Source organism: Melozone crissalis, unplaced genomic scaffold, assembly GCF_028551555.1.
Source record: "Melozone crissalis strain CALT ecotype California unplaced genomic scaffold, PUWL_Pcris_2 ptg000008l_1, whole genome shotgun sequence".
NCBI classification, from domain to species: domain Eukaryota; kingdom Metazoa; phylum Chordata; class Aves; order Passeriformes; family Passerellidae; genus Melozone; species Melozone crissalis.
The window spans coordinates 98362-112286 of NW_026535786.1; the positions used below are offsets into that span (position 1 = coordinate 98362).

At 38.6% G+C, this 13925-nt stretch overlaps 1 protein-coding gene across 1 annotated transcript; it reads left to right on the forward strand.

Moving 5' to 3' along the window:
• Positions 1–699: 699 nt before the first annotated feature.
• LOC128933075 (matrilysin-like) lies at positions 700–4848 on the forward strand. Its single transcript, XM_054269940.1, has 6 exons — positions 700–807; positions 1334–1554; positions 1661–1809; positions 3439–3564; positions 4140–4301; positions 4826–4848. The coding sequence occupies exons 1-6, from the start codon at positions 700–702 to the stop codon at positions 4846–4848; spliced, it is 789 nt and encodes a 262-aa protein (XP_054125915.1).
• The last annotated feature ends 9077 nt before the right edge of the window (positions 4849–13925 follow it).

Sequence of the window (13925 nt, forward strand, 5' to 3'; positions counted from 1 at the left end):
ATTTGAAGATGCCTTTTCCTTTTTTGTTTTTATAAAATTAGATCTTCAACCTGCCTCAGACAGGATGCTCTTAATGCCATCATTATGATGTTTTCAGTTTCAGAAATGCCAGTATGAAGTAGCTCCACTGACATCAGTGGAATTATTTGGAATTAATCTACTAGAGTAAAAATGTGAGCAAAGGACTAGAGAAAATATTAAGGGGTGAAAATTGTTACTGTTTTCTGTCAACCCTAAAGTGTACAGACAATAAAACAAAAATCATAGAGAGAAGCAGTAGGCTGCTCTGGTATATAGAAAAATATGGAAGTCTATCCACATCAGGGAAACAGAAAACATTAGAGGTCTTCTACTTGGTGACATGCAATGATCTGACAGAGCTGCTGTCCTGTGGGCAGTGAGAGAGTCACTATTTCTTGCAACTCAAAAAACAACACAACCCAAATAAAACGTTGCGGAAGATTTGCAAAGAAGAAGGATGTGTTTTTACACAGCAAGCAAGTCAGCTCTGAAATTCATTGAAAGCATATTCAAGGGAACTGATGACACAAATTCATAACTAGAATTTTAAAAGTGAGTCACATGCGTAATTGCTGCTTGGAGGTATCAGGATCTATATAAGGGTTTCAGCTCTGGTCTCGGGAGACAGAAAGTCAAACTCTTTCTGCTGCAGCAAGGCTCCTCATCAAGATGGGCACCATGCACTACCTCCTGCTTTGTGCTCTCATCTTCCTGCCCGAGACTCCTGCTTTTCCACTACAACAAAGACCACAACCACTGAGCATCATAGACCTTGAGAAAGTAAAGGTATGGTACATGGGGGGAAACAATACTGCATTAGGAGTAATCTGATTTTGATTCAATTTCTACATTCCTTTCCTACCTACTTGTATTATCCTTGCCTTACATTACAACAACAGTTTTTGCAGACATGATATAAAACAGTTTAAACTTGCTGACTAGCTTAAACCTCTTAAGGCTAACTTTAAAAGGAGACCAACTTCCAACTGGTAAATAAAGAGAAGCATTTTACAAATAAGTCCAAAATTTTATGTGTACTGTTTTAGAAGGCTGTAGATTTGAGTGCTCAGTAAATCGTGGTAACTTGACAGGATTTCTTACTTACAGTGTCTCATTGCTATTACGATTCCTCTTATATTTGCTGATCTCTATTACTGAGAGAGCAGAATTGGGTACATTGAAATGGAAAGATACAACTAAACCCAGACATGAATGATGCAGGATGAAGAAACAATTCAAACAAATGCAAAATGCAATTGCCAAAATATCACAGATATATGTATTAATCTTTATTTTCCCTCTCTCCTTCCAGGGATATCTTGATAAATTCTTTCCAATTTTGCCAGAAACACAAAGCCTAAGCATAGAAGAAAGGATTAAAGAAATGCAGAAGTTTTTCCACCTGACTGTAACTGGAAAACTAGACAAAGAGACAGAAGAAATTATGACAATGCCCAGATGTGGTATGCCTGATACAAAATACCCAACATCTGCTGGAATTCCAAGATGGAAAAAGACACATTTGACTTACAAGTAAGTGAGGTTTCAGATTTTCTGGGGAAGGGGATTGCTCTGTATTTGACTAGGTGGGTTTCCCTCACAGCCTGAATGAAATTAACCTGCTTTTCTTTCCTGACAGGATTCTCAGTTATACACAGGACCTACCCAGACGGAAAGTGGAAGATGCAATTAGAAGGGCCTTGATGGTATGGAGTGATGTGACTCCACTGCAATTCCGAAAAGTTGACAGAGGCCGTGCGGACATTGAGATTAGATTTGCTCGTCGTGGTGAGAATACCTGTCCTTTTTAACATACATTGCTCCATGTTTTACTGAAAGCATGTATTTTTATAGCCATAGCTTTAAGAAAGAACAAAGAGTTGGGAATTAAATCAAAGTCTGCATAAATTTTATCTACTTTATATCATGCCACCAACTTTCTATGCCATTCTTCAATTTTACTCCTGTAAGAGAGTTATACAAATCCTTTCAGAGTCACAGCTGTGAAATTAAGGGAGAATTCAGCTCCAGAATGAGACACTTAAACTCAGATGTTCAAGGTGTTTTTGCCTTGATAAAATGTGCAAACTACAGAGAAGAGCTCTGTAGAGCAAATCATAGGCTTCTGAAAATCCAGCCTCCATAGGCTGCATTCAAGCAGCTTAAGGCCGGTTTACTCAGGCCTACACCAAGCCTGGTTCCCAGAATAAGCACACTTTGGCAGTTGGCTTGCATTATGTTTGGCCACAGAAAGTCTCTTCAGGTAGATTTGTTTCTAGAAGGAATGGTATGTTGCACCCCGAGATTGCACCAAGGTGCAGCGGTGTGGTAAGTGGGGTGAACAGAAGTCACTTCAGAAATCAATCTCTGATCTGGAGGGGTCTGGAGTAGTCTATAGACATAGCTCTGCCTTGAATGTGTGCCTGGCATGTAAAATGACAGCTTAGCCTGACTGAATGCCCACTTTAAGCTTGTCTGGCTTGTTCTCTAGATCCATTGACAATAATCAAAAAAGATCCATTGACTGGCAGTGCAGATCAGGCATGTGGCCTGCAAGCAGATGAGCACCAAAATGTCCAAAGCCTGTGTGTCACTGATGGCAAGAACATCAGGGTGCCATAAAGAGGTGATCTCATGTCCTAGACAAAGGCAGAACTGATTCTTCAAGCTGGAATGGGTTTTAATTCCATGTCACACACTAGAATTAGGTCTCTACTGCCTGCGTTAGTCATGCCCTAAGGGCCATCCACATGGTCTGGTAGAAAGGACACAGGATGGCATCTCATTTCCCAACTACTCCTCAGAGACTCACTAAAGTCAGACTCACTGTGAGGGAGAGGAAATTTTTCCAACATGGTTCAACTCTGATCCAGGCCTTGCACTTGAAGTAGGAAACAGCAATATTCCACCTGCACTGTGACAGAAGTAGATAATAGACCAGACCTCAAGGCTAGGTATAAATGAATTTATCTCTACAGAAACATGGTTATCTATCCAAAATCACCATCCACACTTAAACCAGCCTAAGTGAGAATGTCTACAACTAATATTGTCCAGCACTTTTCAATATTAAACACATTCAGATATTACCAAGCATTAGGTATTTATTCTGAAGTCATCCCTGATTTCAGCCTCAGGATCACACTTCTGACAAAAGCTCAGGGAAAATATATCCAGCTCTTCCTGAAACATGCAACAGACCAAACTATCAAATACAAGATTTGAACTTAAATCAGGAATTTTTTGAGTGTTTCCCTAAGCCTCACTTCTCATTTTCACAACCTTGCTGCCATTGCAAGATTTTTTTAAGGATTGGCAACCAGCAAAAGGAATACAAACTACCAGCATGCTTCTACTTGCTGAAGTTAAATATGACAACTGATCTCATCTGATGACATTGATTTATTTCAAATGCAGACCATGGTGACCGATCTCCTTTCGATGGAAGAGGTAGAGTACTGGCCCATGCATTTCTACCTGGAACAAGGCATAGCGGAGATGCTCATTTTGATGATGATGAAAAATGGTCAGATGTCAATCAAGGTAAATCTCACATGTGTAGATGAAAGGGAAAGGAAAACATTGTACATGTTTGAAGAACACAGCCACCGAAAATACTTCCCATTCCTCTTCATCCTTCAGTGCTACTTCAGTACAAACATTTCTATCCTTTTCAACTACCATTATAACTACTAGGACTTCATTACCATGAACACCTACATAATGCCTGTTCTGTCCATCATTTAAAGCACTTTTTGCAGGCTAAACAAGGACTGGGAGCCCTTGATTCCTACATAAATTGTGAACAGGTAAATTGACTCACTTCTAGGAATGCGGTCAACCAAAAGCTGAGTCCAAAAGAGACTCAGGGTCTCTAGATGCATATGCAAGAAATCAGTAGATTTTTTATAAAATATTACAGTAATAAAAGAAAGCTCAGCAAAAATGGATCGAAAGCCTGGAGTTTCATTTCAAGATGGATTGAAATATACAAATTCTCCTGCACTTTCAATTAATTGAACTTCAAAAAGTCAATTGTAGATCAATTCTAAAAAGTCAGTTGTAATTCAATTGTATTTCGTAACTTTATCATCCATTTATGTGCTTCTATTTTGCAGATGTCAATTTGTTCCTCGTTGCTGCTCATGAATTTGGCCATTCTTTGGGACTTACTCATTCCAATGACCCTGGAGCTCTGATGTACCCTTACCACTCATATCAGAACCCACAAACTTTCAAACTTCCAGCAGAGGACAAGCGAAGAATTCAGAAGTTATACGGTAAACTCGTGATTAATTTGATTTTCAAGATAAAACCAACTGGGGTACAGCCTTCACTCTCCCTGATTGCAAGGGCCTCATCATGTTACCAAAAAGAAAGAAAGTGAACAAACTTGGGAAAAACCAACTCCTGCTTACTCTGTCCACTCACTATGTTGCCTCTGTAGCCTGCTCCCACTGCAGCCAAGAGGTGACAAAGCAGCAGTGCATGGCCTGCTGCTCTGTCCTCCCACACTCCTGCATTCCTCTGGCCCTTGCTCTGCAAATGAGCTCCTCCAGTGAGTGGTGCTCCTGGCATGAAAGGAGAAGCACTGTGCCACTCACCAAGTTCAGTAAAGGCAGAAACTCCTCAGCAACAGGGGAATATAACTAGAATTGACCCCACAGGACAGAATTTGTCAGGTTTGCTTTTCTTTAGGCACTGCCCAACACAGGGCATGCTAAAGGAACACTAGGAAGAAAGCACAGTTGTCTGCATTGACAATTTTCAGTAGGTCTCTATGTTTTGTGTTTCTCTTCCACAGGGAAAAAGCCATCAAACTCTTGAAGAAAGTGCTTAACCAAGAGCAAAGAATTCACATCTCATTGGTTTGGTCTTCCAAAGCAAATTTAATCCTCCAGCTAATTAAGATGGTAAACTCCTGGGCTGCACTTTCTCTCACTGAATTTTTATGTTCATTTATTTGCATTTTATGCCATTTCACGTAACAAAAATAATAATAAAAAAATGTGTTCTCTGTTTTCTAAAGTTTTCTTTTTTCTTCCGGCATTTCACTGGGGCATTAAGTTACTCCTGCATGCATGATAGACAGTCAGACAAGTATCTTTGTGAAAAGGGTTATAGGCACCTAAAGTGCCTGTGTGCATTGACTGATGTCAGAACAGAACAGGGTTTGTTCTTACATCAGTGCCTTGCTTTCAATTCCCATGCATGTCCTGCCACTTCACAGTATTGACTCCTCAGAATCAGTGTGCTTCCCATACGGTTCACACATAGAGGAGGTCTCCACAGTGCTTCCTTCAGTCTGGGCTGGGACGTTTTCCCAAAGGGTAGAGCTTTTCATCATCATGTCCTCCCTGGCTTTCCAGAGAAGCAGGTTTGAGAAGCAGTGGACTGGGATTCCCATTGTCCTCTGGGATAGTCAAGCTCCCTTGGGTATTTCTAAATTTATTTAAAACAATCAATCAAACAAACAAACAAACAAGAAAACCCGAGGAATAAACACCACAGGGATTCTCCCAAGGACATTCAAAATCTCCCCAATTCGCAAGGTAGAAGATGTATTTATTAATAGTTTCCGACAGATGGCTCCCTGTGCACAGAGATGAGGAGCACAAACACCAGCTCACTGTCACTGACAGCATCTTCAGTCTCCTAAACCAGTGTTAACCAGTACAAGGAACGACCTTAACCCAGCCCCCAGAGTTGACACAGCACAGAAGGAAACATGGTGCTCACACAGCCCAACTCGGAGAGCAAATATATCACCACTCTGACCAATGACTATTTAACTAATACTGCGGATACTTACAACAAATTTGGTTTAACATGCTCTGGCCAGATCTGCTGCTATCTCTGCCTCCTGTAGTTGCCCAAAAGGACTGACACTGTCCAACCCAACAGGTAACCAAACACCACACTCACTCCCCACCCCTCAGTGGGATGGGGAGAGAAATGCAGAAAGAAAGGTAAAATACATGGGTGGAGACAAAGGCAATTCAATAAAACAGAAAAGGAAGGGGAAATAACAAGAACTAACAAACACAAAAGAAGAATGAAGAAAGAATAAGAAGGGAAAAAGAGCTCAGAAAAATACAATTCATTATGTCAGCAGCCTTAGCAATGCATATTAAGGGTGTTACACATAAATGTTCACAGATATGTGATGGGAAAGACCAGAGGAGCAACAAAAAGTGTAAGTATGCCCTGCCCCAGTGATGTCCTCTTGAATTTTTCTTCACAGTGTTAACTGAAAATGTAATCCCAAATCTTTAATCATCAAATTTAAAGCATATTAATATATATTTTTATTTTTTGGTTTTTTTTATAAAATTAGATCTTCAACAAAACCTGCCTCGAACAGGATGCTCTTCATGGCATCATTATGATGTTTTCAGTCTCAAAAATGCCTCCAAGAAGTAGCACCACTGACATCAATGGAATTATTTGGGATTCATCTATTACAGTAAAAATGTTAGCAAAGCACTAGAGAAAATATTATGTGATTTGGCTATTTTTACAACAGGAGCCACCACAAGCCAGAGAGCTACAGGTAATCACTCTTTGTTTGACAAGGCTGAGGAAAATTATTAAGAGGTGAAAATTCTTACTGCCAGCCCTAAAGTGTACAGACAATAAAACAAAAATCATAGAGAGAAGCAGCAGGCTGCTCAGGTATATAGAAAAATATGGAAGTCTATCCACATCAGGAAAATAGAAAACATTAGAGGTCTTCTACTTGGCCACATGAAATGATCTGACAGAGCTGCTGCACTGTGTGCAGTGAGAGAGTCGCTATTTTTTGCAACTCAAAAAGCAACCCACTCCCAATTAATGCTGTGGAAGATTTTAAAAGAAGAAGGAGGTACATTTTTACACAGCAAGCAATTCAGTTATGGAATTCATTAACACAGAGTATTCAATGACAGTAGTGACCCAAATTCATAAATGGAATTTGGAAGGTTAGATATATTTTTGTAGCATAACAGCTACTAAGCATGAGGGTATGGTGGGATGTAGAGTCTCACTGTTTTGCTGAATAACAAAGGTAGGATCCATGTGAATTGACCCAGTTGTGCTAATATTGCAAGATTTTCTACAGGGCAAACGAAGCACCATGTCTACAAAGGCTGGTTAAGGAGTGCATCGAACATTTCAATGACTGCCTCGCATTAGACGATCACGTGGATCTACTCATGTACCAAGATTTCAAGTTCTTTTCTTGGAAATCACTTGGTTCAGAACCACTGTCCCAACAGCAAGGCACACCACTGTTCTAAAGGCCATAATGAGGCTGAAAGGGATCTGTGGTACTACTGTGGGCTTTCTCTAGATGAATTCTTGCCTCAAAGAAGAGATATCCAGGAGCTAAGTAAGGTGGTGCCAAAAAAGCAGTTTGCATTCAACACCAATGGACACAGCTCAGGCATGAGTTACAGAATACAGTATGAGTAAGCATACTCACAGGAATGCCAAGAGCATGGGAATGCCTTTCCATTAATGCTGAGCAAAAATCCTGAAGGTAAAACTGAATCTCTAATGTTAAATATCTTTTATTTTCAATTACTGGACAACATGATATTGTTCCTGAATGCAGACTACTTTAGACAATTATTTCACTCCAAATTCAACCAGTACTCTGAAATGAATGGTTTCCCAATTAAAAATCAATTTGTGCATCACAAAAATGAGATTTGTAAAAGATCAAGAACAATGTTCTTGTCATTTGTGACTGGACATAGGATCAGGAACAGCCTGAAACAGTACTGTCTCATCTTTCCTTAAAGGGAATCAGTCTTATTATATTCATAGTATTTATGCCTAACAGAGCCTTTCTTTCTCAGGATGGTTACAACTCACAGCAGTTAAGGATGAAAGGGAAAAGTATTACAAAACACACTAAAAGATTTCCTAGTGTTACTTTAATGCTTACAATGTTGCTCTATTTTTGAATATATGGGGGCCTATGCAGTATGAACTGACATTGCTTTGAAGTAGAAAAGTATATAATAACAGTGCTGTTGTTGGTAATTTGGCTTAGCAGAGACATTTTTGCCTCAAAATTCTTGCAATATTTTCTAGGTGTTCCAAATATGGATGGAAAAAACAGTAGAAGAGGTGGGAAAGAATCATAATGAGCTGAATTTAACTTTTTCTCCCTGGTTGTGTTATTTTCTTCATTCCTACCTTCACTGCCAGAAATAGGAATGAGGATTGATTCTTTGCATAAAAATATTAAGACTTTTACCTCCTGAGAGCAAAAAATTAGGTAATAATTTGAGAAGAAGTCAAAATGCTGGCACTATTCTAATATTGGCACAATATTCTTTTAAATGCGTCTTAACTTTGTAAATAGAACAAAACCACTAAGAGTTCTCCTTGAGATAATTTTCCAAAACATTAGGTGATCATCCAGTCCTTATTCAAAAATATATAATTTAAATTTAGCAGTGAATAGACTACTTTCTGATAATAATAAATATGATCAAGGAAAAATCACTTTTCTTATTCATGTTTGCTATGGCTATGAAGCAGAATGTTTGTATCACATCACTATCAGGCTACTTCCATAGTTCCAACAGCTCAGAGTTCATACACATTGCAAACCATCATCAAAAGAGGATGGATAATTAATGGTCAGTATTTTCCAGTGAGCTATTTGCTCCCACAATAAGATGTCTACAGTACAGAAATGTGGATGTGGGATGCTCTGTACACACTCCCTGTATGTAAAATGAGGAATGAGATCACCTATTTGGAAGTGTCTGCCAGCTGTGCAGATCTAAGCTGCTTGCCAGATCAGCTCAATAATTTCTCCATGTTCTCTCATACAAGCTTTAGGAAAGCCCATGCAAATTCCACCCCCCATTACACTGCCCTTCTTCATATTCTGGTTTAAGGTTTAACACTGGATTTCAACAAAAAGGTGCTTAGGAATCCAGCATACCTATCACTAAATGCACTAATCCTAACCTTTGCACGCTGTTATCCTGAAATTTTTATTACCCTGCTATCTCTTAGTTCTAATTTCTGTTGTAAATCTTTCAGTTGTTAGCTGTGCTTTCATCATGTTTATATGGTACCTAAAATGATTTGCCCTCTGTTCTGTTTGTTTGGCCTCCTTGTTATTACAGAAGAGGAAGCAATAAAAAATAATATTCACCCCTTTCCCACAAATTAATTACACCTTAGAAGTAGTACCTTGGCACTAGTTTATTTAACAATTTAAAAAATCACCTAGCAAGAATAACAGTGTGAATACCCTGGAAGTGCCTGACACAAACACATTGATCTTAAAAGGATCCTGTGTCCCAGAGTATTTTTGTCAACTTGACTGACATTCCTCCAGGCATCTGGAGCTTCTGCACTTCACATGTAAAATGTTGCCACTACATCTATTTGAATAAAATATATTGCAGTGCAATCTATTCATCCATTCTGAGAACATCACAGTTTTTTCACATCTTCAATTCCATTTATTGCTCATGAGATCAAAGTTCCATTTTACCAAGCAAACAATGCCTGAACCCACATGAAAGTAACCAGAAGTTTTATAAATCAAGGCTTAAGTGCCTAAATGCATTATTTATTTCAAGCAGTAATTTAAAGAGTTGAAAAAGAAACATCATCTGGTAATTTGTGCTATCAGAGAAATTCAAACTGTGAAAGTTACATTATTCCCTGTTGGCACTTCATTTCTAGGTTATGTCTATAAAGCACAGGGAAAAGTACCATCTTTGTAATTACTTCAAATTTAATTTCAGGTATCAGACGATATAAACTGCGCATTCACAAGCTGATGTGCAGCATCCACAGCTACAGATGCTTCAAAGTGTACCTGCTTCAGCATCGGCCACAATCCCTTCTGCAATCACTGCCATAGATGCTTAGAGATATGTTCTGCTGGGGACTTGGCCATGGCCACAGGTGTTTTAGGATGCCCTGCCCTTGAATGGATTCATCCACAGGGCACAGTCCCTTCAATTCGAGTTCCCACTGGAATTCCAGCCTGTCCAGCACAGCCATACAGACAGCAGCGATGCCCGGGCCATGTGCCAGCCCAGTCACATTTCCATTGCTGCTATCAAACTGCTCCCAAGCAAGAACGGGGGTCTGCCAATCAATACCTAAATAGCAAGAAAAGCTGTTAATTCAAGGCACATTCCAATGAAATCAGTCGTTATCTCAAACCCTTTGAGCCCCTCTTTAGATGTCAAAAAGGACTGCTGTCATTTAACCTCAGAGGATTCCCAGGAATTTGTGTCAGCAAAAGACTTCAAAGAAAAAAGTGAGATTATGAGATGCATGTACAGGCAACCACAGTGAGAAGTTCAGATATCTGGAAAAGCTGTCTCAAAGTACCAAGAGTTACTGATGGAAAACAGTTTCTTGTGATACTGGTTTTTGCCTTCTTGAGTCCTGCAGCACATTTTTTCAGTTTAGGACCAAAGTCTGATATTTCACCCTGGCTGGTTGAGGAGAATGTGCTTTCCAGCTGCTTTGTGTCATTGCTACACATACAGTATTGGACCATGGGTGCCAATATCGTGGTGCCCACAATGAGCAGTGTATCAAAAGCCCAAACGAGTTTGCAGCTCACAAACTGTTAATTACCCTAAAGGTGACCCAATCTGCCAAACAAAATGATGGTCTAAACAAAATAACTCCAGTATAAATAATTCGTCTTACTATTATGGTAGATTTGAGCAGAAACAGAAGTAAATCCTCTGGAATCTAAAACATTTACAAAATGAAGACTCACATTGCAGCATATTGCGGGAATGACCTAGTTCACTTGCATTTTCATAGCAATAACTGGCATATCTGCAGTCTTTGCTAAAAAGGCATCAGTCATAATTACTCTCTGGAAAAAAGGATCAGTTAAAGTGGATGAAAGCGTTTTAAGACCATCAATACTGAAAGCAAGGAAGACTTGCATGTCTAGAGTATTTTTGTCAACTTGACTGACATTCCTCCAGGCACCTGTAGCTTCTGCACTTCACATGTAAAATGTTGACACTACATCTATTTGAATAAAATATATTGCAGTGCAATCTATTCATCCATTCTGAGAGTACCATAGTTCCCACTATGAAAACAATGAATTCTACAACAGATATAATTTGCAGATTTTTTCAGCTGCTAAATCACAAACTCTTGCTTTCAGAAAGAATTTGGTCTGCACTTTATACACCAGGACTGATTAATTGTCTCAACTGTTTTCCTCAACAGAAATAAGAACAAACAAGAACATATGTGAAATCTACTAGAAATTTCATCTTATTTCAGGATGCTCAATAACATTAAAATTAAAAAATTAGGAAAAAAAGGAAGAACTCGGTAGCCCTGTAGTTGAAGTAGACTGCTCAATGCTGCTTTCCTTGCAATACACTGTCACAGAGTGCTAGGCTCTGAATTAATATAGTCTGAAGTTGAGAATTCTTTGCAGCTGATCTAGAAAGCTTAGCTATTTAAAAATAAAAACAATTACATATTTTACAATTATATCAGCAGACACTTTTAAAGGAAGCAAAAGGACTGAAAAAGAAGCTTATTAGATAAGACTGTGAACAATGTATTAGTAGTAAAATTATATAATGATTTTTTTCAAATAGAAAAAGAGAAGTCTGAACGTTAGAGACTGGGATGGTAGTGAAGATAAGATAGAATAAGCCAGGCTTGGCAGAGAAAACCTCATCCTGGGAATTTTTGAGTGCTTTAACTGTGGAGTTTTAATGTAGCTGTTTTTTAAAAGAAATTTTGTAATTGTTTGGGCCTTCCATCAGCCCTGGCTCTCCCAGTGCTGAGGTGTCTGTGTCACAGTGGGCAGAATGCTGGTAAGGGCCATGAGCCATGTCTTTGGGTCAGTGGGATGAGACAGGAGGCAGAGTTCAACCTGTGGCACATGGGCTCCATGCAGGCCTCAGTACAGGGTCATTTATTCCAAGCCCACAGCTGGGATGTTTTCTTCTCTGTCTCTGTAGGTTTTCACCTAAGGCTGTTAAAGGAAAACATTTCACTGTCTTACATTTTTTCTCCTAGAAAACACCCACTGGACATGGAATTCCCTACAGATTCATCTGAAGATGCATATGGCTGCTATTCTGGATTTATTGATTGCAACATTACCATACAGTGCATGAAATCCAGGGCAGACTTTTTTCAACAGTTAAATAGTTTCTCTTTAATATTTCATTATATCTATTTTAACCCCCTAGAATTCTCAGAAACTCATTAATCTAAGTCAATGTCAACAAGACAATACTGGTATTTTACAAAAATATATTGGTAACTTCCCAAAGTCATGGTACAATCTAAGTGTTGACATGGCATGTAAGACAATTTTTTATGATTCAGGTGTCTCTGCAGTAGATTATGTCATGAGAACTGGCACAGCACTCTTTTAATTCCTGCTTAGTCGAATATTATTTGCCATCTTTCTGTGATTATTTTAATTTTTATTTGAATAAAAAGAATAACAGAAATATTTGAATAAAAGAGAGTGCTAATCAGATAATACAATGCAAGTAATGCAAAGAAAGAGAATACTGTCTAAAGGAGACTTACAGACTTACATTGGGAATGTAACCATCTATTGTTTTCCTTCCTTGCCCTCTGTTATGATTTTTCAAGGCACACCTCTCCCAGAAATCTCACTGCATAGAAAAAAGTGCATACAAATCATGTTCTTCAAAGCCAAGTGTGACACCCTCATGTCACTCAAAGTGTTGAGAAAAGAGATAAAACATAGAAAGACTGTTGCAAAAGATCTGTCAGATAAATATTAGTCATGTTTCCAAACCACACTCTGAAATAGCTTTTTACCTTTTTTGTTGCAAGGGCATGCCAACCTGTGAGATGACACATACTACAGCTCCCAGTAAGCTTAACAATTGCACCAGACCTAATCAGACTGGATTTTTGTTATCAGGATCAGTGCAAATAGAGGCCAGAAGCAGCAGCAGCAAGACTTCATCTTGCCAAGAGTTTACCTGGCCACCCTGTCAGTGCAGTTTGTATTTGTATTATCCTGCTCCTCTGGACTCTGACAAGATCAGCAAAAGCTGCTTGCCCCACTTATTTTTAAATAACATAATCATAATTTAATATTACTTTGCTATTAGTTATTATAATAATAAGTTTTCTTAGTCTATCTACTGTTTCCTCAACCTGTGTGTTTGCTCAAGAAACGAAAAGTAGAAATCTTCCCCAATATCAACACAATATTCAGCTGGGGAAAAAAGGACAAGTATTATTTTCCAGAATATACTAGAAACAGAAAAATAAAGGAAGTAAAATTTTTATTGACTTGTCTTCTGCAGACTCTTCTAGTCCCTATTTGAAACCACTTTCTGTCTAATTTTTGATGGTTTTTTTCTCAGTAAATTGGTCTCGATGTCATTAATTTTCTAGTAGGTTTGTAATGAGGTCAGATCACTATGTGGAACATTTTTTTCACAAAAATTAACACAGCAATATGTTCCTAACAGGTATGGATGAATGACTAATGGAAACCAGGAGAGCACTAGGATCCTATTCCTTCTCAAACACAAAAGAAGAAAAATTTAAAAAAGTCAGTGAGCACAAGCCAGCCTCAGCTCCAGTACAAATACAAGAGAGCTAAATACTCCTTGCAACAGCAGCAGTCATGCATGACCTGCAAAGGCCAGAATTAGGGCTCAGGCTCTTCTGAGCTGATGAAATTGTAACAATGCAAAGGCAAACCAACAGATTGGTAAGAAAATCAGGATAGTTTTAGCAATGAACACTGTAAGTTGCTGATGCTTCATGTGGCCACTGCTTCTGAAAAAAATATGGCTAATTGTGGTTGTATCAATATAATAAAGAACTTAATTCCTTACTTAAAAAAAAAATGCATGAAGAAACCCATATTTGCTAACAGT